Source organism: Kogia breviceps, chromosome 12 (assembly GCF_026419965.1).
Source record: "Kogia breviceps isolate mKogBre1 chromosome 12, mKogBre1 haplotype 1, whole genome shotgun sequence".
NCBI classification, from domain to species: Eukaryota; Metazoa; Chordata; class Mammalia; order Artiodactyla; family Physeteridae; genus Kogia; species Kogia breviceps.
The window spans coordinates 40,234,176-40,261,799 of NC_081321.1; the positions used below are offsets into that span (position 1 = coordinate 40,234,176).

A 27,624-nucleotide genomic window follows, 5' to 3' on the forward strand; every position below is an offset into this window, starting at 1 on the left:
TCAAATTCAATCTCAAAACTTTGCCCATTCTTTTTTTTTTGGCTGTGTTGGGTCTTGGTTGCTGCACGCGGGCTTTCTCTAGCTGTGGCGAGCGGGGACTACTCTTCGTTGCAGTGCACAGGCTTCTCATTGTGGTGGCATCTCTTGTTGTGGAGTGTGGGCTTTAGGCGCGCAGGCTTCAGTAGTTGCAGCATGCGGGCTCAGTAGTTGTGGCTCGCGGGCTCTAGAGCACAGGCTCAGTAGTTGTGGCGCACGGGCTTAGTTGCTCCAAGACATGTGGGATCTTCCAGGACCAGGGATTGAACCCGTGTCCCCTGCATTGGCAGGCAGATTCTTAACTACTGCTCCACCAGGGAAGTCCTGCCCATTCTTTTCTGATATAACCCAGTCGTTTTGTTATATCAACCAGTCAACACATATATGTATCTGCTTTAACATGGTAGATGGTGAAATAGGTTCATGAAAATACAGTCACTTCCTTCTTCCTTCATGTTGTTGTTTACAATTTAGACAAAACATATACTGTAGGTGAAAGCTGAGTTTAGTCAATATGTATGTATCAACTGGTATAGGCAGTTTGGAGAAAGGAAGAATTCCGTTTCATCTGTGTGATTAGGGAAGGCTCCCTAGAGGAAGTGATAAGAGTGATTTATTCATTCAATAATTTAAAAAATGTTTAGGGATAAAATTATATGATGTCTAGAATTTAATAGAAGGATTGGGAGGGGACTATATGGAGGCATAGATGGAATGAGGATGGCCATTTGATAGTTCTATCTAACAAAAGCTTTCGTCCAAAGAACTAAGCCTTGGTAGCTTTGCAGTCCATTTTTACATCCTGAGGCTAAGAGTAGGCTTTAATCACATCAGACCTTAATGGAACTAGGCATGTTGGTAGACCAGATCCAGTCTTAGCCCACTTTGTACAGCAGGAAGCAACAAGCAACCTGACGTATGAGGTTAAGATGAATTTCTGTTTCTTTAGGAGTCACTAAACTCATTGAACTATGGTCATCTTTCTTCTTGGACTGATGTTTGCAAGGTGTCTGTGCCAGTAATATCCTCTTCAGTCTCTTTAGTACTGTGTATTGACTAGGCAAGTGAAGGTCAAGGTTTAATAGAGTCATACTTGAGCAATATTCATACTTGAGCTCAATTAGAATAGAGCTAACAGCTTTCCACTAATTTTAAATAGGCAACATTTTTTTATTTGAATGACAGTTACCTTTGGAAAAGAAAAATACCTATATGTCTTTGGAAGTCTGGAAGAGTGTGCCCCAGGGTCTGCATTGAGGCCTAATGGATGGCAATAATGTACAGACTTTTTTGACCAGAGCTATGCCTACCGTATATACAATCTGTCCATAAAAAGAAAACTATATCAGTAGAAAAATGAATGACATTTTAAGTCAGTTTCCCCAACCTGTCATTAAATTGAGCTGTAAAATAAAATTTATTTCATATTTCATTTGCCCTTCTAATACTTGCTGCTCATTCCACCTGTTCTCTCTTCTATAATGCTTCTCTCATCTCCTACTCACCTGGCTAATCCCTACCCTTCCCGTCCCTTTAAGACTCAGCTCAGGCATTACCTTCTCCAGGTGGGAGACCCCATCCCCTAAGCTGGGTGGCATGGCCCTCTTCTGCCCTCTCTGTACCTGTCTCTGTCGTGCACTGGTCGTGGTTACTTAGCTCTGTGTATGAGTGGGTCCCCACTGTACTCTGGATACTCCTAGAGGACATGGACCCTGTATTCCTTGTACCCGGCATTTTTAGAAGCAATAAATGTTTGTTCAAAGAATGATATGTGCAGCATTTATCTTCTCAATGTTTATCACATCTTGTGCACATAATTGGCACTCAGTGAATACTTGACCTTTTGTTCCATATGTGAATTATCTTTCCTGCTATGAAAATACAGGATTTTTTTTTTGCTTTTTAATGTTTGAATAATACTTGTTTATTGTAGAAAAATTAAGAGGACTTAAGTTTTATCTATATGAAAGAATATGAAATATTAGTCACCTCCAGTTTCTGGAATTGCCCATGTTAATGATCCTAGTGTTTTTCTTGTTTGTCCCCCAAGTTCAGTTCAATTTAATTAACATTGATTGAGCAACCATTATGTATTAGGCACTATAGGCAATAAGAGGAATATGAACCATGTCTTCTCTCAAAAAGCTCTCAGTCAAGGGACTTCGCTGGTGGTCCAGTGGTTAAGACTCCACGCTTCCAATGCAGGGGGCCTGGGTTCGATCCCTGGTTAGGGAACTAGATCCCACATGTCACAACTAAGGGTTTGCACACCACACCTAAAGATCCTGTGTGTCGCAACAAAGATCCTGTGTGCCACAACTAAGACCCAGAGCAGCCAAATAAAGAAATAAATATTTTTTTTTAAAAAAAAGAGCTCTCAGTCAAAGGGGGAGAAAAAATTATAGAGTAGCAGAAGCTCTGGAGCATCCTCAGTGCTTTAATAAGGGTGCACTAGCACACAGTGTGGAAGCACTAAGGAAAGAATGGCCACGAGCAGCTTCCCAGGGAAGGTACCATTAGAGCTGCATCCTGAGAAGGATGAGTGCAAGTTCACCAGGAGGCAAAGGGATTGGCCATATGAGATGTGCAGAGAGGTATAGAGACATGGAAGGAACATTGTCATTCCTGCCCATTGTCTGCCTGAGTCCAATATGACCCTGTTTTATCCCCGTTTTATAGATGAGGAAAATTGAGGTTGGGGTAACTCATTTTGCCTCAGGTCACACTAGTAAAAAGTGAATGTAAGCTTGGGTTTTCTGATTCATAGTTCAATGCTCTATCATTAAACATAACCTGGTGAGGTGGAACCTGGCTTTCTAACGTTGGACACAAACTAAAGGTCTAAAAACAAGCTTACTAAAAATTGTAAAATTGGGCTTCCCTGGTGGCGCAGTGGTTGAGAGTCCGCCTGCCGATGCAGGGAATGCAGGTTCGTGCCCCGGTCTGGGAGGATCCCGCGTACCGAGGAGCAGCTGGGCCCATGAGCCATGGGCGCTGGGCCTGTGCGTCTGGAGCCTGTGCTGCGCAGTGGGAGAGGCCGCAGGGGTGAGAGGCCCACGTACCGGGGGAAAAAAAAAAAAAAATTGTAAAATTGCTAAACAGAAATGTATGCTTTGTGTTTTTTTGAACGTTCAGGGATTTGCTTTGTCAGGGTCAGGATTTGTTGCATAAAATATATTAAATATGATTTTACGATTATGTGGGAAAATGAATTAAGGCCCAGTTTGTGGATTACTATTTCTAACAGCGTCCTTTATTTTCTGAGTGAGTTTAAGCCAGATAAAGATAAAGGGAAAGGGGAAATATATTTGAGATTAGAGACCTAAGTTGTGTTAGTTGGTATTTGTACTTACTTCAGATCTTATTTTCATAACCTGTTGGGGTTGTTTTGGTACAGTACCTCAGCCAGACCCCAACCAACCCAAGCCTGAGGGACGGCAGATGACCCCTGTGAAGGGAGAGCCATTAGGAGTCATCTGTAACTGGCCTCCTGCTCTTGAGTCTGCCCTGCAGCGCTGGGGCACAACTCAGGCAAAATGCCCCTGTCTGACTGCACTGGATGTAACAGGGAAACCAATTTACACTCTTACTTATGGTGAGTTTCAGGAGTCCAGTTCCTTCCTTTTCTCCTAATGGTTCTTCAGATTATCATGGGTAATGTTTTTATCTTGCTATTTAGCAGTTACTGGTCATTGTGTTTCAATAGATCTTTTAAATTATTTTAATAAGATCCTAAGTTCTAAGTACAGCTGTTGCCAAATATTTTCTTTTGCTACAGGATATCAGTTGGGTGCAAGCCAGCTGATATTTAAAAGAAGAAAGAGACTTTTTAGATCCACTGATGTTTAAACATTGGGAGAGGATTTTAGGAAGACATTTGGGCAGGATTAATGGCATATGGTAAAAATCAGGTGGTTTTATCTAAAAATTGAAATTGGTTACTTTTTAGATCTTTGTCATTTACTTCATCCTGCCTCTTGCGTGTAGTAGGCACAAAATTCTATAATGAACAAAGAATCAGTACTTTTCCATTTAGTTTTGTTTTATAAATTTTAAAAATAACTTTATTATTTCTTTTTTTAAATAACAAGAAGAATGGATTCAACTTGGGCTGTGAGATTTTGTACTAGTTTATTCAGACAGATTCCTTTTTCCCTTCACAAGTGGTATACATTGTCTATAGATCTCCATATAGAATATTTTAGAGAAATAGTTTTTATTTAAAGAATTGTACAGATTAACATGAGTTTCCATCTTCAATGCCCCTCTGAATGAGTTGTGTGTAAAACTAACATATCTTTACAAAATAAAATGATTTCACTTTCTTCGTAATCTAAAATAAGAATTTCTAAGGGTGGTCGGGGAAAGGAGCAGGAAGAGGGGAACAATAGATAGGCTTTTCCTCCTAAAATTGTTTTCAGCATTCATTTCAGAAGCTGTACATTAATCTCATCCATGTACCCTTTAAGAAAGCAGTCAACTAGCCAAATCTTTACATGTTTATTTAACATCTTTAACTATATCCACATGTTTCACATAGTTAATTTCCATTTTATTGTCTGTTTTCACTGAAATACAGTGGTATGGAATGCTCAGTCATTTGAGGCATACTTTTGCTTTGCACTTACTTCAGGTATCCAGTATCATATGTGTAAGTGTTTCTTCAGAAAAAGCTTAGAAAGAAGCTATCTTCTCATTTTCAGTCCTGTGATAAAAACTTGTTTCCTTCCCTTTAAATCTGATCAGCTCACATCAAATTATTTCTAAAGATATTCAGATTACTTCAGAGAAGAATTTGAAATATTATGTAAATCAGAGTGAGCTTTCGGTGATGTTTCATTTTTGCTTGAAGTCAGCACTGGCTTTCGTAAACTAGAGTGACTGTAAAGCAGTTTTTGTGGTGGAGGGCCTCTCTGTGTGTTGAGGGTGATGCTTATCTAATGTATCATTTGCTAGTGGCCGTTATCTCATTTGGTGTGCTGATGAACTGAATGCCCTCTTGCTGAAGTAGGCCTGTGTTTTTCTATATGACTGTTTTCTTTTTCCAGGAAAGTTGTGGAGCAGAAGTTTAAAGTTGGCCTACACACTGCTTAATAAACTGGGGACCAAAAATGAACCTGTATTAAAACCTGGAGACAGGGTAACTGGTTTTTTTGTTTGGTTGGTTGTTTTTTTTTGGTTTTTTTTGTTTGTTTGTTTTAGGGAGATGATGTTTATTGTTTTCTAGCATGCACATTCTGGATTTTTAATGTACAACAGCACAATTTATATAACTCTTACTCTTAGAAAATGAAGATGGTTTGATTCCAACCCAGGTTATAATTCTTGTATTTATAGTTCGAAGGATATTCATATGTCTCTTTACTAATGAAAATAAAGAGAAACCTAAGTCTTTCTGTAAATAAATATTTCAATATTTACACAACAAAAATAGCAATCAAGTTTACTCTTTGATTTTTTTCTTTGAAAAATGCCCCATAAAACTTTCAAAACAATATTCTGGGGTTTTGTGTGGACAACGGAGGGAGACTTACGTTACTTCTAAGAAGAAACAAATTGTCATCATTAATTTCTTTTTAAATTAGAGGTGACATTAAATTTTTTTTCAATATTTAAAGGTTGTATTCACTTTCTAAATAAAATTACTTCTAATCATCAAACATTACTTTTCATTTGGACTTGTAGAATGAAACACCAGCTACATACACAACAGAATTCATTTTAGTAGGCTCATGATTACAAAATTTCCTAAACTAGCCTTTTAAAGATATTAATACTTCTTTATTTTGGCAAAGGGCATCTGAAGTATCGCTTTTACTTTTAAGTATGACTTGTGAGTGTATCATAATCTTCACTGAGCCCTAAGAAGGTAATTTTGTGTCTTGCTAACAACATGCACACTTGTGTGCAGAAAGGAAATGGGTTTGTTTAAATGTCTTCTGAATTTAGTATTTTTTTTAGAACTCTAGAAGGTTCAGAACTGAACTTATCTTGGGAGTGAGTTAAGAGAATTTGTAAGTGAGAGAAGGAAAGGGAAAAACAAAAGTCCAATGACATAATTGTTTCAGATGTTAATCTGTGAATATCCAAGCCAAATAACAAACTCCACAACAATCGTGACTTCTGTGTATTTGCATTCCTTGAGGAAATTAGGAAGGGTCAGTTATCTCTGATGCATTATAGGTGAGATCACAGGTTAGAACATATTATGGAGGTTTCACTGTTTATCTTTTGTAAATGAATTAACTTTATATTCATAATGGTTTCTGCCAGCATTGCTTATATGTATTACCAAATGCCTTCTTGCTAGTATACTTGCATTGTTGGTTAAGTGAGTAAGATTAATGCAATGAATTTGTTAAAAAGTAAGAAACGTGAGAGGAGCTACTGGAGAATGACTGTCACTGTACTGGATGGACTGCTGAGCTATTGAATTACTTCTGTTTTTTGACCACACTAGGAAATTGTCTATGGAGTTGAGATATTTATTGCAGTAATTTCTGACCTTACATACTTAGCCGTCTGGATTAAAGGCTCTTCGTGCTCCAGCCAGGCGTCAGGGCTGTGCCTCTGAGGTGGGAGAACCAACTTCAGGACACTGGTCCACAAGAAACCTCCCAGCTCCATGTAATATCAAACGGCAAAAATCTCCCAGAGATCTCCATCTCAACACCAAGACCCAGCTTCACTCAACGACCAGCAAGCTACAGTGCTGAACACCCTATGCCAGACAAATAGCAAGACAGGAACACAGCCCCATACATTAACAGAGAGGCTGCCTAAAATCATAATAAGGCTACAGACACCCCAAAACACACCACCAGACGTGGACCTGCCCACCACAAAGACAAGATCCAGCCTCATCCGCCAGAACACAGGCACTAGTCCCCTCAACCAGGAAACCTACTCAACCCACTGAACCAACCTTAGCCACTGGGGACAGACACCAAAACCAACGGGAACTACAAACCTTCAGCCTGCGAATGGGAGACCCCAAACACAGTAAGATAAGCAAAATGAAAAGACAGAAAAACATACAGCAGATGAAGGAGCAAGGTAAAAATCCACCAGACCTAACAAATGAAGAGGAAATAGGCAGTCTACCTGAAAAAGAATTCAGAATAATGATAGTAAAGATGATCCAAAATCATGGAAATAGAATAGAGAAAATGCAAGAAACACTAAACAACGACCTAGAAGAACTAAAGAGGAAGCAAACAACAATGAACAACACAATAAATGAAATTTAAAATACTCTAGATGGGATCAATAGCAGAATAACTGAGGCAGAAGAATGGATAAGTGACCTGGAAGATAAAATAGTGGAAATAACTACTGCAGAACAAATAAAGAAAAAAGAATGTAAAGAACTGAGGACAGTCTCAGAGACCTCTGGGACAACATTAAACGCACCAACGTTCTAAATATAGGGGTCCCAGGAGAAGAAGAGAAAAAGAAAGGGACTGAGAAAATATTTGAAGAGATTATAGTTGAAAACTTCCCTAATATGGGAAAGGAAACAGTCAACCAAGTCCAGGAAGCACAGAGTCCCATACAGGATAAATCCAAAGAGAAACATGCCAAGACACACATTAATCAAACTATCAAAAATTAAATACAAAGAAAAAATATTAAAAGCAGCAAGGGAAAAACAACAAATAACACACAAGGGAATCCCCATAAGGTTAACAGCTGATCTTTCAGCAGAAACTCTGCAAGCCAGAAGGGAGTGACAGGACATATTTAAAGTGATGAAGGAGGAAAACCTACAACCAAGATTACTCTACCCAGCAAGGATCTCATTCAGATTTGATGGAGAAATTAAAACCTTTACAGACAAGCAAAAGCTGAGAGAGTTCAGCACCACCAAACCAGCTTTACAACAAATGCTAAGGAACTTTTCTAGGCAAGAAACACAAAAGGAAAAGACCTACAACAACAAACCCGAAACAATTAAGTAAATAGTAATAGGAACAGACATATAGATAATTACCTTAAATGTAAATGGATTAAACGCTCCCACCAAAAGACACAGACTGGCTGAATGGATACAAAAACAAGACTGTATATATGCTGTCTACAAGAGACCCACTTCAGACCTAGAGAGACATACAGACTGAAAGTGAGGGGATGGAAGAAGATATTCCATGCAAATGGAAATCGAAGAAATCTGGAGTAGCAATTCTCATATCAGACAAAATAGACTTTAAAATAAAGACTATTACAAGAGACAAAGAAGGACACTACATAATGATCAAGGGATCGATCCATGAAGAAGATATAACAATTGTAAACATTTATGCACCCAACATAGGAGCACCTCAATACATAAGGCAAATACTAACAGCCATAAAAGGAGAAATCGACAGTAACACAATCATAGTAAGGGACTTTATCACCCCACTTTCACCAATGGACAGATCATCCAAAATGAAAATAAATAAGGAAACACAAGTTTTAAATGATACATTAAACAAGATGGACTTAATTGATATTTATAGGATACTCCATCCAAAAACTACAGAATACACATTTTTCTCAAGTGCTCATGGAACATTCTGCAGGATAGATCATATCTTGGGTCACAAACCTAGCCTTGTTAAATTTAAGAAAATTGAAATCATATCAAGTATCTTTTCCAACCACAATGCTATGAGACTAGATATCAATTACAGGAAAAGATCTGTAAAAAATTCAAACACATGGAGGCTAAACAATACACTACTTAATAACGAAGTGATCACTGAAGAAATCAAAGAGGAAATCAAAAAATACCTAGAAACAAATGACAATGGAGACACGACAACCCAAAACCTATGGGATGCAGCAAAAGCAGTTCTAAGAGGGAAGTTTAGAGCAATAGTCCTACCTTAAGAAACAGGAAACATCTCAAATAAACAACCTAACCTTGCACTTAAAGCAATTAGAGAAAGAAGAACAACCCCCCCCCAAATTTAGCAGAAGGAAAGAATTCATAAAGATCAGATCAGAAATAAATGAAAAAGAAATGAAGGAAATAATAGCAAAGATCAATAAAACTAAAAGCTGGATCTTTGAGAAGATAAACAAAATTGATAAACCATTAGCCAGACTCATCAAGAAAAAAAGGGAGAAGACTCAAATCAATAGAATTAGAAATGAAAAAGGAGAAATAACAACTGACACTGCAGAAATACAAACGATCATGAGAGATTACTGCAAGCAATTCTGTGCCAATAAAATGGACAACCTGGAAGAAATGGACAAATTCTTAGAACTGCACAGCTTGCCGAGACTGAACCAGGAAGAAATAGAAAATATGAACAGACCAATCACAAGCACTGAAATTGAAACTGTGATTAAAAATCTTCCAACAAACCAAAGCCCAGGAACAGATGGCTTCACAGGTGAATTCTACCAAACATTTAGAGAAGAGCTAACGCCCATCCTTCTCAAACTCTTCCAAAATATAGCAGAGGGAGGAACACTCCCAAACTCATTCTATGAGGCCACCATCACCGTGATACCAGACCCAGACAACGATGTCACAAAGAAAGAAAACTACAGGCCAATATCACTGATGAACATAGATGCAAAAATCCTCAACAAAATACTAGCAAACAGAATCCAACAGCACATTAAAAGGATCATACACCATGATCAAGTGGGGTTTATTCCAGGAATGCAAGGATTCTTCAATATACGCAAATCAATCAACGTGATACACCATATCAACAAACTGAAGGAGAAAAACCATATGATCATCTAAATAGATGCAGAGAAAGCTTGTGAAAAAATTCAACACCGATTTATGATAAAAATCCTGAAGAAAGTAGGCATAGAGGGAACTTTCCTCAACATAATAAAGGCCATATATGACAAACCCACAGCCAACATCGTTCTCAGTGGTGAAAAACTGAAACCATTTCCACTAAGATCAGGAACAAGACAAGGTTGCGCACTCTCACCACTCTTATTCAACATAGTTTTGGAAGTTCTAGCCACAGCAGTCAGAGAAGAAAAAGAAATAAAAGGAATCCAAATAGGAAGAGAAAAGTAAAGCTGTCACTGTTTGCAGATGACATTATACTATACATAGAGAATCCTAAAGATGCTACCAGAAAACTACTAGAGCTAATCAGTGAATTTGGTAAAGTAGCAGGATACAAAGCTAATGCACAGAAATCTCTGGCATTCTTATACACTAATGATGAAAAATCTGAGAGTGAAATTAAGAAAACACTCCCATTTACCATTGCAACGAAAAGAATAAAATATCTAGGAATAAACCTACCTAAGGAGACAAAAGACCTGTATGCAGAAAATTATAAGACACTGATGAAAGAAATTAAAGATGATACAAATAGATGGAGAGATATACCATGTTCTTGGATTGGAAGAATCAACATTGTGAAAATGACTCTGCTACCCAAATCAATCTACAGAGTCAATGCAATCCCTATCAAACTACCACTGGCATTTTTTACAGAAGTAGAACAAAAAATTTCACAATTTGTATGGAAGCACAAAAGATCCCAAATAGCCAAAGCAATCTTGAGAACGAAAAATGGACCTGGAGGAATCAGGCTCCCTGACTTCAGACTCTACTACAAAGCTACAGTAATCAAGACAGTATGGTACTGGCACAAAAGCAGAAATATAGATCAATGGAACAAGATAGAAAGCCCAGAGATAAACCCACACACACATGGTCACCTTATCTTTGATAAAGGAGGCAAGAATATACAGTGGAGAAAAGCCAGCCTCTTCAGTAAGTGGTGCTGGGAAAACTGGACTGGTACATGTAAAAGTATGAAATTACAACACTCCCTAACACCATACACAAAAATAAACTCAAAATGGGTTAAAGACCTAAATGTAAGGCCAGACACTATCAAACTCTTAGAGGAAAACATAGGCAGAACACTCTATGACATAAATCACAGCAAGATCCTTTTTGACCCACCTCCTAGTGAAATGGAAATAAAAACAAAAATAAACAAATGGGACCTAATGAAACTTAAAATCTTTTACACAGCAAAGGATACCATAAACAAGACCAAAAGACAACCCTCAGAATGGGAGAAAATATTTTCAAATGGAGCAACTCACAACACATTAATCTCCAAAATTTACAAGCAATTCATGTAGCTCAATAACAAAAAAACAAACAACCCAATCCAAAAATGGGCAGAAGACCTAAACAGACATTTCTCCAAAGAAGATATACAGATTGCCAACAAACAGTGAAAGAATGCTCAACATCATTAATCATTAGAGAAATGCAAATCAAAACTACAATGAGATACCATCTCACACCGGTCAGAATGGTCATCATCAAAAAATCTAGAAACAGTAAGTGCTGGAGAGGGTGTGGAGAAAAGGGAACACTCTTGCACTGTTTGTGGGAATGTAAATCGATACAGCCACTATGGAGAACTGTATGGAGGTTCCTTAAAAAACTACAAATAGAGCTACCATATGACCAAGCAATCCCACTACTGGGCATATACCCTGAGAAAACCATAATTCAAAAAGAGTCATGTACCAAAATGTTCATTGCAGCTCTATTTACAATAGCCAGGACATGGACACAACCTAAGTGTCCATCAACAGATGAATGGATAAAGAAGATGTGGCACGTATATACGATGGAATATTACTCAGCCATAAAAAGAAATGAAATTGAGTTATTTGTAGTGAGGTGGATGGACCTGGAGTCTGTCATACAGAGTGAAGTAAGTCAGAAGGAGAAAAACAAATGCCGTATGCTAACACAGATATATGGAGTCTAAGAAAAAAAAATGTCATGAAGAGCCTAGGGGTAGGATGGGAATAAAACACAGACCTACTAGAGCATGGACTTGAGGATAAGGGGAGGGGAAAGGGTAAGCTGTGACGAAGTAAGAGAGTGGCATGGACATATATACACTACCAAACGTAGGGTGCATAGGTTGTGGGAAGCAGCCACATGGCACAGGGAGATCAGCTAGGTGGTTTGTGACCACCTAGAGGGGTGGGATAGGGAGGGTGGGAGGGAGGGAGACGCAAGAGGGAAGAGATATGGGAACATGTATATGTATAACTGATTCACTTTGTTGTAAAGCAGAAACTAACACCATTGTAAAGCAATTATACTCCAATAAAGATGTTAAAAAAAAAAGAAAGAAACACTGGAACGAATGTGGTATTGAAATCAGGCTGATCTCCGGGAAGCACCATAGCAACCCTCTTTCATGATTCTGCTACCCTTACCTAGTTGTCTATAGTATATATCATTTGTTTTTCCTTTTGATAATTTCCGTGTTTGTGTATGTGTGTGACTTACCTAATACCATGGGATCTCTGAAATAAAGAGCATAAAACTTTCAGAATTTAAAAAAAAAAAAAAAGTAAACCCTAGGTTTGCCCTGAGGTGGTAATTGAGTCCATCAATTCTTGTAGGTTCTCTCTGAGAGATATAAGGCTTATTCTTTAATATGTTAGTCTATCTAGAGAGATCCATCACATTAATTTTATTGCTTTAGCCCTGCACTAAAGTAAATTGCCTTAGGTTTTCTAAGTAATTAACTTACTACTGAAGGTGAGTTGTTTACTGGCTAAATCACCAGTAGAATTAAATGAAAAATTCTTATGGTGATGATGATGAATTGCATTATAGTCCCCGAATTGTGCCTAGTATAATCATGGGAATGACAGATCTTTTTAGATTTGTACGTCCTTCTGAATAACTTAATTTTCTTTAGGCCATTAAATAGTTTGATGTATTGTGTTCATGCTAAATCATATATAAATCTATCACTTAGTGGCATTGAAAGCATTAGTCTCCTCTTATTCCTCTGTTTTGAATGTTATTATGTTTTATAGGTAGCCCTGGTTTATCCCAACAATGATCCAGTCATGTTTATGGTGGCTTTTTATGGATGTCTCCTGGCCGAAGTGATTCCAGTGCCTATAGAGGTACCTCTTACCAGAAAGGTAACATTGCTGAATTTAAGAGAAGTGTAGCTTGATGCGACATGGCAGGCATTGGGTTCTTGGATCAGTTGACTCAGTTACAACATTAAAAAATAGTCTGACCATTTTCTTAAGTACTTAGCTTCACTTTCTAAAAACATGAAAATTGTAGAAAATTTATTTATGAATATTTATAAGTTTCATGAAAATAATCTGTTTTCAACCAAGATAGAATTTTTTTAGTATTACATATCACTTAACAGTTATGGAGACATACTTGACTTTTCAACGATTACCATTTATAAAGAGTACCACTCTGGAATTCCCTGGCAGTCCAGTGGTTAAGACTTGGGCTTTCAGTGCCATGGACCCGGGTTCAATTCCTGGTCGAGGAACCCACAGGCCACGTGGTACAGCCAACAACAACAAAAAAAGTACCACTCTTGGGACTTCCCTGGTGGTGCACTGGTTAGGATTTCGCCTTCCAGTGCAGGGGGTGTGGGTGTGATCCCTGGTCGGGGAGCTAAGATCCCACATGCCTTGGGGCCAAAAAAACAAAACATAAAACAGAAGGGGTATTGTAACATATTCAATAAAGACTTTAAAAATGGTCCACATCAAAAAAAAAAATCTTAAGAAAAAAAGTACCACTCTTGCTTCAGAGACTGTAGATAATCCACATTTACAATAGGTGAAACGTTTCTGTGAAGGGATTTCCCTTAACTGTATCATAACATCTAGGGCCTCCATTAAGTCGAAGGGCAATGCAGTGATGTTGTGTTACTACTCTGGTGTACAGAATTTACTTTCATCACACATCTGTCCTACTAAAATAAGCATATGTGGCAGATGTCAAAGTTTAACTGAATGATTTCTCCATGAGCTGTTTGACCCTAATTTTCTCGTGTAGTTTATTATTGGGAGTTGATGGTGAAGACAAATATGGTGGAGACTATGGATTTATAAGAAAAAAATTATTTTCTGAAAGGAATGAAAAAATTGGTAGCATCTGTGAAACTCTGGTTGATGGGTATAGTATCTTTAGATTGGTCAGGAAATCATAGGGTTGTTCTTAAATTATTAACTTGGCAATGTTTATGTGGTTTCATAATGATACTTTTAAATTGAAATTTTAATGGCAGTGCTTTAGGCTATCTCTTTTGGTTTTTTCCTCAGCTATTGCTGTAAGGCTTAAATCTACCTCCTTTAAAATAGAATAATAAGGAGTATACGGACTTCGGTATAATCATCCATTCACTTTCATTGTAAATTTATACATTTGGTGTCCATTTACATTATTTATTTTGTTCTGACCTCAATTGCTTTGCTTTTGGATTTGGGGGAATGGCTGGGTCAAGACAATTTAACCATGTTCCCTTTTATTTCATCTCCTGAGATTAATCTAAAAGAGGAGTGTTGTTGACCATTAACTAAAATGGTCACATTTGGCTGGTGGAATTTATCGTTAGCAATGTCAAATTAATAAAATGTGATTTGCACTCAGGAAATCATTGTGTTGTAGAAATTATTTGGAAGAACATATTGTCACTGGATTTTGACAATTGCCAGATACCAGGAGGTTCCATGAATGTGTCACACAAGTGCCAGAGTGTTACTGAGTGCCAGGTTTTGGGCTTCAGTATGCTCATGTTCGCTCCCCTACCTTGCTCATTATCTTTTCTCCACAGGATGCTGGAGGGCAGCAGATTGGCTTCTTGCTGGGAAGCTGTGGTATTGCCTTAGCTCTTACCAGTGAAGTTTGTCTAAAGGGATTGCCAAAAACCCAGAATGGAGAAATTGTACAGTTTAAAGGTTAGTAATATTTGTACCTGAATTATCAGTTAAAAATTAAAGCTGAGTGCTTTAATTAGTGTTTTAATTTAATAATAGTTAAGTATTTAACATATATTTTCTTATTTAATTCTCACAGTCTTATGAAGTAGGTACCATTATTATCCCCGTTTTACAGGTGAGGAAACTGAGACACAAAGAGGTTAAGTAAGTTGCCCAAAGTCACAGCTAATATATGGCAGAGCAGCGATTTGAACCCAAATCTGTCTGATTCTACAGCCCACACCCTTAACCTTTATGCTGATGGTTGGAAAAGCTACCACTCTGTTCACTAAAGCTAAATGCTACATGTAGAGACAGAGGATAGACCACTAACCTCAGTGGACTTCCACTGCCAAATGGACCTCCCAGTTGTTGAGGTAATGTCAAGGCCTGGAATTAGCATGTGGAACGATTGTACTTTTGAAAGAAGGTATAATTGTCTGGTGATTTATCACTAAACACTAATAAAGATATTTTACTGATTATAAAATGACCTTGATTTGGTCTCTTGATATTTAAAAGGACCAGTTCATTGTGAACTCCTTTCCTGATGGCTTAGGCAATTCAATTTTTATTTTGGGTTTGATTTAGGTTGGCCCCGGCTCAAATGGGTTGTAACAGATTCCAAGTACCTTTCAAAGCCACCTAAAGACTGGCAACCCCACATCTCACCTGCTGGTACAGAACCAGCATACATTGAGGTAAGTCCTGAGACTAGGACGTACATTCTGGCTTTTCCTTTGGCTTCAATTGCTGTCCCACAAAATTTAAAACTAACTTTTTGTAGTTTTAATGTTAGTAGATCCTCCTGGTTTGTTAGATTTCCGTCTTTTGGCTTGTAAAATGCCTTATAGTGGCCCTTCTATTCTAATTATTTTGAACATATATACATATTCAAGAGAAAGACAACAAAGAAATTGGTCCTTGTCATATAAGAAAATTACAAAAGACTTAGAGAAGTTCAGAGGTTTAAGAAATGCTTTACTGGCAGAGATATTTTTCTGCTGCTTTGGGGATGGGAGTGGTGGGGGGGATGGGAAGCAAGAGACTGGAGAAATGAGGAGGACAAATAGCTGTGCTTGAAAAGAACAAATTTAACAGATAAAGAGCAAGAAGAAACAGATGGCTAGAGGGTTTGGCATTGAAGGTTAGTGTAGGAACTTGATTGATAACATAATTCAGTTGAGGTATTAAGTCCTACTGCATACCAGGCACCAGGCCAAATGCTTTATTTTTTTTTTATTTATTTTTTTAAAAAATTTATTTATTTTTGGCTGTGTTGGGTCTTTGTCGCTGCGCGCAGGCTTTCTCTAGTTGCGGCGAGCAGGGGCTACTCTTTGTTGCAGTGCGCAGGCTTTTCATTGCAGTGGCTTCTCTTGTTGTGGAGCATGGGCTCTAGGCACGCAGGCTTCAGTAGTTGCAGCACACGGGCTCAGTAGTTGTGGCTCGCAGGCTCTAGAGCACAGGCTCAGTAGTTGTAGCACACGGGGCTTAGTTGCTCCACGGCATGTGGAATCTTCCCAGACCACGGCTCCAACCCATGTCCCCTGCATTGTCAGGCGGATTCTAAACCTGCACCACCAGGGAAGCCCAGGCCAAGTGCTTTATATGCATTATCTCAGTCAGTCTTCACAAGTACCCTGTGAGGTAGGGGGCTGTTATTAAACCTGCTTAGTACCTGAGGAGACTAAGACTTTAACTTCAGTAACCAACCAAAGGTTTGTCTAAAACCTTTGACTCAATGTTGACAGAGCTTGGACTCAAACTCATATCTGTTTCACTCTAAAAGCTATGCCCTTGAGTACTCTGCATCTTGCTTGAGACATATTAGTAAATGCTCACCAACTGTCTGCTAAAATAATGTATAAACATCCATAAATTTGAAAAAATGTTTGGGGAAAAAAATCCACCCAACTTGATCCCTGTAGTGATAACTTTGACCATAAAAGGGAAGAGAGTGAGCAGTAGCTTTGAGGTAACGTGGTGATGTTGGATAGAAGGAGGATTGCTTTTAAAGATGGAAGGGATCTGGGTACATTTAAATGACAGACAAGTAAACAGGCGATTGAAATACCAAATTTAGCAGAGTCAGCTGTCAATCCATATCATCTCCCAGTGATGACGTGGTCCACCCCTTCCTCCCCCTTAAAACTGCTCACTGGCTTCCCTGACTACTCGCTGGCTGCTCCTTTTCAGTCTTCTTTATTGGCTCTTCCTAAAAGGTGAAGTGCCCTTCATTCTGTGGCCCCTGCTTAGCTCCCTGACGTCATGTAGAACTACTGTCCTCTACATTTCTAAGTTTCTGCTATTCTTGAATTACCTTGCAGTTTTCACTTGAGACCCTCTTATTACCCACAGGACATCGCTAATGAGTTTCAAGTATCCTGTGGGTAATAAGGAGCTTTTAAAGGGTTGTCAGCAGAAGAGTGACAAGAATACATATGTTGTTAAAAGATTTATCTGTTTGGTGGGGTTAAGAAGGGAAACTGGTGAGCCCAAGTTCATGGTGATGGGGATAGAGAAGAGTGGTTGGATGGAATTGAGATACAGTAAGAAATAGAAGAGACAGGACTTAGTGACTAACTCTGGAGAGGGCGGAGGCAAGAAAGACACTTGGGTTTCTGACTTTGGCAACTGGATAGATGATGGATGGCATCCTTCTCTAAGATAGGAAGTACAGCAACAACAGTTTTCATGGGCGAAAGGTAGAGGGGTGGTGCTGGCTGCGTTTCACAGGAGTATGGGTCATTTGAGGGGAAGGGTTGACCCTCTGAGTCTGGATCTCTGGAGAGAGGTCTGGGCTGGAAGTAGAGAATTGGGAGTCATCAGGAATGTGGTACCCTGATGAATTAAAGTGAAAAGAGAAGAGGAAGAACAGAACGTTCAGGGAATGCCAACATTCAAGGGATGGGCAGAGAAAGTGGAGGGAAAGGAGAGAGAGAGAATATTGAATAGGAAGAGGAGTATCACAAAAGCCAAGGAAGGAGAAAGTGTCAAGAAAGGAGATATCAGATATTACGGAAAGGTCTGATAAAGTAACGTATGCAATATGTGCTTTTGATTTAACAATAAAAACATGACTGATCTTGGTAAAAAGCAACTTGAATGGAGCTGGAGCATCGAGGTAAAAGTGAAATTATAGTTGATTGATTTGGAGGAGTGAATAGGCCATTTCCGAGTCTCCCCTCCCAGCCGGGAGCTGCTGATAGACAGGGACCACACTTCCACACCTTTAGCTCTTGCTCTTGCCGTGTATTTGATACTGTGCTTCTGTTAACCCAGCTGAAGTCACATGTTTGTTTTAGCTTCTTTAGCAGGCACTTCACACTGACAACTAATTAAACTTTTAAGAATTTTTCACACATACTTTTGTTGAGCTTTGACATTACCCAGTCCTATCTTTGTGTGATTAGAGTTTGGGGCCCAAGTGCATAGCCTCAGATATTTATATGAAACGTTAAATTCAGCCCATCGTCATGGCTTTTCAGGGTTTCGTTTTGGGATTCTAGTTTTGTCTTTTGAAATAACCCATTTTGTTGTTTCTTGTGTTTTTGTGGTTTTTTTTCTAGTATAAAACAAGCAAAGAAGGGAGTGTAATGGGAGTTACAGTGTCCCGCCTTGCAATGCTGTCTCACTGCCAAGCTCTGTCCCAGGCCTGCAATTATTCTGAAGGTCAGACTCCACCCCGTGACTGCCTGCACTGTGAGCTCAGATCTGTGTGACTGCGAGCAGAGTGCTCGGTGACTGGACTCCAGTAAATGACCGCATTCAGAGGGAAAGGTTCTAAGACACATTCTTGGCTTGCTTTCTTCTTTTTCACAAATATGCTGCAATTTAAAGGAACTAAAATTCTGGGCAAACCAAATATGTAAAGCATGATTTCTAGAGTGCAGAAATAGAAAACTAATTAAAACCATGTACTTATTAGCTGCGGAATGTCAGGTACCTCCATCTTCCCATGCGTTAGAGCTGCCACCAGCAAGCTGTATAGAGTTAGAGTCAAAGAAATTCTGCTACCAAAAAACACAAATTAAAACACAAAACTGTATTCTGGGTTGTTGGCCTTTAGATATGTTGATATATATTGTGTAATGACTATTTCCCTTAGAATGTTCTTCACAATATTAATTTTTTTAGTGTTTTATTTTCCTTTCATAGAATGAAACAAGTTAATACATGCTCATTAGAGCAGCATTATAGAGCTGCATTCTTGTCTGGTTAAAAATATATATGTTTGGGCTTCCCTGGTGGCGCAGTGGTTGAGCGTCCACCTGCCAATGCAGGGGACATGGGTTCGTGCCCCGGTCCGGGAAGATCCCACATGCCGTGGAGCAGCTAGGCCCGTGAGCCATGGCCGCTGAGCCTGCACGTCCGGAGCCTGTGCTCCGCAATGGGAGAAGCCACAGCAGTGAGAGGCCCATGTACCGCAAAAAAAAAAAAAAAAATTATATATGTGTGTGTGTGTGTGTGTGTGTGTGTGTGTGTGTGTGTGTGTGTGTGTGTGTGTAATGAAATCAATCAAAATGCCAACAAATGCAGTTGATTATTATATAATACATTCATATAATGGGTTATACGCTGAGGTATTAAAACTCATGTTCTTGGGCTTCCCTGGTGGCGCAGTGGTTGAGCGTCCGCCTGCCAGTGTGGGGGACACGGGTTCGTGCCCCGGTCCGGGAGGATCCCACGTGCCACAGAGCGGCTAGGCCCGTGAGCCATGGCTGCTGAGCCTGCGCGTCCAGAGCCTGTGCTCCGCAACAGGAGAGGACACAACAGTGAGAGGCCTGAGTACCACAAAAAAAACAAAACAAAACAAAACAAAAAAAAAACTCATGTTCTTGAATATTAAAGATTGTTTCAGTATATCATTAAGTGGAAACAAATTAGATACAGAGCAGTATGTTCCAATTTTGTTAGTCAAGTATCTATCTCTATATAAGCATTATAAGTATATAAGCTTAGAATTATATGTACATGTATGTAGATATAATATATAGATATATACATACACCAACATTTTTTGTTTTCTCTAGAAAGTATAATTTTTTACATATGCTTGTGAAACTTCCAAAATTTCTAAAACAAACGTGTTCCTTATATAATTAGGAAAAAATTATTATCTTGAAGACAGTGCCAAAGTCAAGGAATTCCAAACTCATTGTTTCTTCTGTGACCACGTCACCCTGTGATCAGTCCCCCAGCCAATTTGAGGGTACCCTAAACTAATTAGAAGACCCTGAGAACTTTTAGTGGTTTCTTTAAAAGTACCAAATCAGTTGTTTCATAGATGCAAGTGACATGATTTTGCTACCTAACACTAAAGATGATTTCTTTGTGTTTTTTCCTATTTTTTTCTATTTTAGGGGAAACAGTAGTAAATGTTTTAGACTTTAAGAAGGATGCTGGGCTGTGGCATGGCATGTTTGCGGTAAGCTACACAGAATCAAGGCCTTTAGTGTAAATTGTGCTTATGATTCAGGTCACTGTGTGTGCTATGTAACCACAGCATCACTCAGTGCTTGTTTGAAATTTAAGCCCCTAAAAGATCAGTAGTATTTTCCAGGGGAATTTGATTTTCTGATACGAATGGTAATTCTTTTAAAGGAGAATATAATTCTGTTTTTTCTTCACTGTGTGGTTGGGCATACCTTTCACATAATAGTATGTAGGAGAACTTAGGATCAAAAATCTTTTAAATATCTGCTATGATGTCTCAAAGCTTAAAAATTTCTACAAATGGCTATATGTTTATTTATAATTTTCAAAAAACTGAGAGTCACCTCTTCTCTTTTCTGAAGAAAAGATTACTTAAATATATCTGGAACTTTGCAACTGTGTTTAATAATATCTAACCTTTCTATTGGACAAAATGTCTTGAATGAGTCCATGCTGCAATGAAAGAGTAGAATAACAAGGTAGATGAGACTGCTTTCCATAATAGAGGAACTGGTACCACCCTAAGGGAGTTAGAAAAAGGTGACTTCCTCCCAGCTGTGGCCTCAATTTTTATGGAAGAGGTGACAGTTGAGTTGGACTAAAAAATGGGTAAGATGTAGCCATATAGAGATATTTGGGGGGTGGAAGTAGAAGGGGGGACATTTCAAGTGGGAAAAGCTACATATGGAGCATGCTGATTAGGAAGGGAGAGAGAAGAGATACAGTATCCTACAGTTGAAAGGACCTTTGAGAGTATCTCCTCACACATTGCAGGAGTCAGAGAAAGAGTAGGAAATGAAGCATGGGGAAGAGGAACGGTTTCCCTTTTCTCCCAGGACCCCTCAGATTAGTAAAAAAACAAAAACAAAAAACAAAAAAAACCACCCTTATTCCTTGAGCATACATGCTTTCTAGCTCTTTTCTAAAGTCCTTCCCATTTTGTTTTTTTTTATCAGCAGTTAAGAAACCCTTGTGAGGAGTTAGAGGGAATCTTCTCTCTCTGATACACAGAGCAAGATAGGGACACGTGTGAAGAATTAGTTATACACACCATTCTTTCCCTGAGATCCAAAAGTTTGTCACCATAGCTAGAAACTTGGGGGAGGGAGGAAAAAGAGGTTTACAGTGGTATTTTGGTATCTTTGGGCCACTTGGGTGGTGAAAAAAATGGCTAGTCTAAGTACCAAGACTTAACTACTCTGTCAGGCTGGGTCTCTTTGGGGATAGGGGTTCCTGGGTGTGGTTGGTTTGGGTGGCAGGAGAGACACCGAATTGCATGACCCCCTCAGGTTACTCAGCTTTATCTACCCAAACACCTAACAGGTGTGGGCAGGACCTCCGGTAAGGGACAGGGAAACGTTGATTTCTTGCTTTATAAGACCCAGCCCTTTGTGGTATGTGGCAAGCATAAACATGATGAAAGCACTTAGAGGGTTGGAGAGCAGTTTGGCAGTTATCTGTTCAGTGGTAAAAGCACACATCTTATATGACTCAGAAGTACAAATTTTCTGTACCTACCCTAGAGAAATACTTACACACATGCCAGGGAAATGAGTATAAATATGTTCCTTGAAACATTGTTTGTAATTGCAAAAAAAAATTGTCAATAATAGGGAAATGCCCAAATAAATTGTGGTACAGTCATACTACAGAATACTGTGCAGCAGGTCAAAAAAATTGTATAGATCTCTTATACTGATGTACATAGATTTAGCTCTAGAACAATTTAAGTGAAAAAAAAAAAGCAAGTTGTAGATACATGTATAGTATGATGCCTTTTATGTTAAAAATACTTTTATGTTTCTCTGGGGATGAATATATATGTAAATACATGGGAAAAAGACTGGAAGGATCCATAACAATGATTATCTCTGAGGAGGAAAGAAGCGAACCAGGTTTGAGAATAGGTAGCAAAGGAGGCTTCAACCTTATAGTTAATATTTTCAATTTTTTTCAAAGAGCATGTGTTTGAGTATTGTATGGTTAAAATTGTTTAAAAAATATCAGTTCAGTTTTAAAATGCTAAGTATGTATTAGGTATTGATTACTTTTTATCTTTCTTTGCTTTTCAGAATGTAATGAATAAGATGCATACAATTAGTGTACCCTACTCTGTTATGAAGACTTGCCCTCTCTCTTGGGTCCAAAGAGTACATACCCACAAAGGTAGTTACACACAGCATCTAAGCTTTGATTATGTGACTGTTTGCAATTTCAGGCATTTTCAAATTGCTCTTCTAGAGACATAATTCTATGCCTTGGTGCCTTGACATATTTTAGAGTTTGGTTATTAAAAAATTAGATATGTTGTCTAGTTCATCTCAGTTGATGTCCAAAGTATCATGCCTGAATCTGGGCCCTGAATTAGATTTATTGGGTGCTTTGGTCTTCGAAGATTCCTTGGCTAGGATACGAGGCCTGCCTGCAGGTCACAATGAGCAAGGCAGTAGTGTGTCCAGTCAGTCGCTGCTGCCTCAGAGCACCTGGAACAATTTCTTTGGAACCTTTTTTATTTTCTCTAAGTGAAAAAATCATGATTCCTAAAATAAGTAAAAATGTTTTAATTATAATATATTAATATCTACCAAATTTAACATGTGTGTATTGACTTTATCTCTTTTGCATTTATAGCCAAGGTTGCTTTAGTAAAATGCCGAGACTTGCACTGGGCTATGATGGCACATCGGGACCAAAGAGATGTGAGCTTGAGTTCCCTCCGCATGTTGATTGTGACTGACGGAGCTAATCCCTGTGAGTATTTCTAGAGTGTCAGTGTGGGAATATCCTTTGCTTTGGTAGTCTGAGGTTTTCATCCCCTTTCTGTAAGCATTTTTTTTTTTAATATCTGTTTTGAGAGGTAATTCACATACCATAAAACTTGCCCATTTAAAGTACCCTTCAGGGCTTCCCTGGAGGCACAGTGGTTGGGAGCCCGCCTGCCGATGCAGGGGACATGGGTTTGTGCCCCGGTCCGGGAAGATCCCACATGCCACGGAGCGGCTGGGCCCGTGAGCCATGGCCGCTGAGCCTGCGTGTCCGGAGCCTGTGCTCCGCAACGGGAGGGTCCATTACAATGGTGAGAGGCCCATGTACCGAAAAAATTAAAAAATTAAAAATTTTAAAAATAAATAAATAAATAAAGTACACTTCAATGGGGGACTTCCCTGGTGGTCCAGTGGTTAAGAATTTGCCTTCCAATGCAGGGGGTGTGGGTTTTAATCCCTGGTCGGGGAGCTAAGATCCCACATGCCTCCTGGCCAAAAAACTAAAACATAAAACAACAGAAGCAATATTGTAGCAAATTCAATAAAGACTTTAAAAATAGTCCACATCAGAAAAAATCTTTTAAAAAAATTTTTTAAATACAGTTCAATGGTTTCAGTATATTCACAGAGTTATACAACTATCACCATTGACCTGAATTTAGAACATCATCATCCCCAAAAGAAACCCCATACCCATTAGTAGTCACTCCCCATTTCCCATCCTCTGTCCCCTAGCCCTAGGCAACTGCTAATCTACTCCCTGTCTCTATATGTTTATCTATTCTGGACATTTCACATAAATGTAGTCATGCTATATGTGGTCCTTTGTGACCAGCTCCTTTCACTTAGCATGTTTTCAAGGTCCCTCCATGTTGTAGCCTGTGTCTGTACTTGATTCCTTTATATTGCCATGTAATATTCTGTTGTATAGATATACTACATTTTATATAGTCATTCATCATTGGATGGATCTGTAAGCTTTTAAAACCACTCCATGCTCACTCATTTAGGTCCTTTCTCTATCAAGTAACTAAAAAGAGCTATGAGAAGGTAACTTGATATAGCCAAGTGTCTGGACTTTATGTAAATTCCCTGTCACCAAATCTAAGGAGTTTGCAAAAGCTTTTAGAGATCTTACTGTGTTGCCTGCTTTTCCTGATAAGCATAAACATTGTGAGCCTCCACAGGGTAGAATCAGGTAAAGCATTAGATACTACTATGTTCTTTGTCATCAGTGGATTTTTGTCAGTAGTCACAATGATCATCTTGGTATAAAACACAGACCTGGGACTGACCTTAATAAGAAACAAGTCAGAGAATACATGAACAGGATGGAACTAAGCCAGAGTATTAGTAATGCACTGGCTAAACTGCAGTAGTTACTTCAGGAAGAGTTGCTTGCTTCCAAACTGGCTACCTGTTGCCTGCAGTGCATCTCTGCTATTGATTGGGCAGTTTGGTAGGAGCAGCCTTATTTTAAGCTGTAACTTTCAACAGTGTCACTGACCTTTCATGGGCTAGATGAGCATTTGTTTGTCCTTGAAACCTATCAACCATTTCACAGGCATAGTAAAATATTTGCATGGAATTGATGATGTACAGATGTGTCGGCTTTCTATTCTTTACCAGTTTCCTGCAATAATGAAAATCATATTTTCAGCTTTCAAGTTGATCTGTTTCTACTCCTCAGGGTCTGTGTCATCCTGTGATGCCTTCCTGAGTCTGTTCCAAAGCCATGGTCTGAAACCTGAGGCCATCTGTCCGTGTGCTACTTCTGCCGAAGCCATGACTGTCGCAATCCGCAGGTACCGTTCAGATTGTTGGTGCTCTTGATGTATGTTACAGCTTTGATCAGATGTGCAGAATTGACCAGGTGATGACAAGATGTGTGATCTAATTTTCTGCTTCATAATCCTGAAAGTGAAAATGACTTTGTAAAGCAGTTTGAAGCGTCTCATTTATTTTTCCCACTCTTGCCATAAGTGTAACTGGTAAACTGAAATTTTACTTTAGTTATTATCATCTCATATTTGTGAAGTAGTTCTTTTTCTGTCTTGTTTTGCCCTTCAGAATCCTTTACTTAGCATCTTAGACTACAAGTAGACTGTTCTTGATTGTAACTTATATATGCAAAGTACCTATATAGAGAGTACACCCAAGCCAGTATATTCCTTTTATCTATTTATTTATTTATTTATTTATTTATTTTTTTTTTTTTTTTTTTTTTTTTTTTTTTGCGGTACGCGGGCCTCTCACTGTTGTGACCTCTCCCGTTGCGGAGCACAGGCTCCAGACGCGCAGTATCAGTAGCCATGGCTCACGGGCCCAGCCGCTCCGCGGCATGTGGGATCTTCCCAGACCAGGGCACGAACCCGCGTCCCCTGCATCGGCAGGCGGATTCTCAACCGCTGCGCCACCAGGGAAGCCCTATCTATTTATTTTTTAATTGAAGTATAGTTGATTTAGTGTTGTGCCAGCAGATGGTTATACACATATATACCTTCTTTTTTTTTCTATACAGTAGAACCTTTTTGTTTATCCATTCTAAATGTAATAGTTTGCATCTACCAACCCCAAACTCCCAGTCCATCCCACTCCCTCCCCCTTGCAAGCCAGTATATTCTTAACAACTGATTAAAATTTACTATTTCCATCTGAATGAAAGTTTACCACGCTTTGCACATGTAAATTAGATTAATTTGGCATGTTTTGGGTAGAGAAAAAAATGCGGATTTTTGTGTGTGGTAGCCAGAGGAAATTTCCTTTCCTACATGTTCATACTTTTCTCTTAGTATCATTTCATTTGCCAAATTTCATGAGTTTATTTTGTTTTCAGGCCTGGAGTTCCAGGGGCCCCTTTGCCGGGAAGAGCCATTCTCTCCATGAATGGATTGAGCTACGGGGTAATACGGGTCAATACTGAAGATAAAAATTCAGCACTGACAGTTCAGGATGTGGGACATGTAATGCCCGGGGGTGAGTTCTCAGGAGCACCATTTGGTGTTTCATGAAGATTCGTCTTTAGAGATAGAGGAGCCTGATAAAATATGAGATCCAAAACCAGGAATCCAAAATTTAGTACTAAGTCACTTAATTTCTCAAAGCCTCTCTAAGAGTTAAGTGATTCTAATCATACTTATTTCCGGCAGAAATTGGATGATTTAATTGTGAATGTTTCAGTTACAGTTGTTCACATGGAAAGCTAAGTACTGAGTGATACTAAAGTTGTCCGGTTTTCACTGTAATTGCCAAGACGATGGGCTGGCAGAAAGTTAAGAGTACATTGCTTCCTGCGTGTTTGAATTTGATCTGTGTAAGGGTAAATTAATTTAACCTGTTTCTTTGGACTTTGCAGTCATTTTTAATAAGTCACTGTCGTTTAAGCTTCGGTCTGCATCTATTGTATGTTTTATTTGCTGAATTTAAAAAATTCTTTATTATCAGGGGTGAAAGATAGAAATTTCAGATATACCTATGTAGTGTCTGGTCTGTTTTTAACATTCCTGTTTGGTATTCTTACTTAATGCCACTCAGTGAATGCAAAACTTTCGTGGGTTCATAAGGATGAGACTGTTTTTTTCGAAGGTTTTCCAGACTGTCCCTTGACTATACTTTCTGTACACTAGGGATGATGTGCATTGTGAGACCCGATGGACCTCCCCAACTCTGCAAAACAGATGAAATTGGAGAAATCTGTGTCAGCTCCAGAACAGGAGGCATGATGTACTTTGGGCTTGCTGGTGTGACAAAAAATACATTTGAGGTACATGACGTTAAAGTTTCATGGGGAATGTGTTGCGTGAGGTCAGTGTCACTAGGGCAGCTGAGCTGGCTGATGCGAAATAGCACAGCGTAGCTGTTGGGAGTGTGTGCTCCAGAGGTAGACTGCCCGAGGTCCAGCCCTGACTGCCATGCACTAGTTGAGCTGCTTAACCTCTCTGTGCCCCAATTTCCTTCTTTTTAAAATGTGAGTAATGATAGTATCTACCCTAGGAATGTTGTGAGAACTAAATGAGTTAATGTTTGTAGAGTGCTTAGACTAGTTCCTGGCACACAGGAAGTGCCCTTGTTTATTTCTTACATATATAAAGAGTAAGAGGCCTCACAGAAATTCACCCTGGTGAATGTGCCATGGTTTGAGCGTTATAAGACCCAAAATTTAATTCTGAGAGTGCAGTGAGAATGGATCCATCTCTCAAGAGTAGACTCGAGTTAACCACGCTTGCAAAGACTGATGTAAACCAGAATGCCAGCTTCCTAATGAAAAATGAAAACCTGGCTTGTCGTGGGGGCAGATTGTTGCCATTATTCAGTCTTTCAGTGAGAGAAATATTTATTGAGGACCTTCTGCATGTCTGGAACTATTCTCCATGCTTGTGGTACATCAGGAAAATACATAAAACTCAAATACCTCATATTTCAGTGGAACTAGCACATCGTTTTTCTGCAGGCAATCCTGCATATGAAGCCAAATTGTAATGAAAGTTTGCCTGGTGAGCCTGGAAATCAAAACAGGCATAATTAATAGTCTGTATTTCCTAATTGGGATTAACCTGCCTCAGGGTACCTTTTAGGGAAAATAGAACTCCAGTTTATGGGCCGTGTCCCCTTCACACTA

The 27,624-nt window shown here is 39.0% G+C and overlaps 1 protein-coding gene across 5 annotated transcripts in view; it reads left to right on the plus strand.

The window, feature by feature from the left end:
* DIP2B (disco interacting protein 2 homolog B) overlaps window positions 1-27,624 on the plus strand; it is a 249,703-nt gene that overhangs the window by 176,731 nt on the left and 45,348 nt on the right. For 3 of the 5 annotated variants that reach the window (XM_059082762.2, XM_067009274.1, XM_067009275.1), the window contains 12 exons: window positions 3,434-3,631; window positions 5,085-5,176; window positions 12,883-12,993; window positions 14,661-14,784; window positions 15,397-15,506; window positions 18,375-18,477; window positions 20,169-20,233; window positions 22,314-22,407; window positions 22,873-22,992; window positions 24,697-24,811; window positions 25,843-25,982; window positions 26,633-26,769. In XM_059082762.2, the coding sequence (XP_058938745.1) occupies window positions 3,434-3,631; window positions 5,085-5,176; window positions 12,883-12,993; window positions 14,661-14,784; window positions 15,397-15,506; window positions 18,375-18,477; window positions 20,169-20,233; window positions 22,314-22,407; window positions 22,873-22,992; window positions 24,697-24,811; window positions 25,843-25,982; window positions 26,633-26,769 (1,409 nt within the window). The remainder of the gene's footprint in view (window positions 1-3,433; window positions 3,632-5,084; window positions 5,177-12,882; window positions 12,994-14,660; window positions 14,785-15,396; window positions 15,507-18,374; window positions 18,478-20,168; window positions 20,234-22,313; window positions 22,408-22,872; window positions 22,993-24,696; window positions 24,812-25,842; window positions 25,983-26,632; window positions 26,770-27,624) is intronic. The other 2 variants (XM_067009273.1, XM_067009276.1) reach the window with 1 other exon arrangement.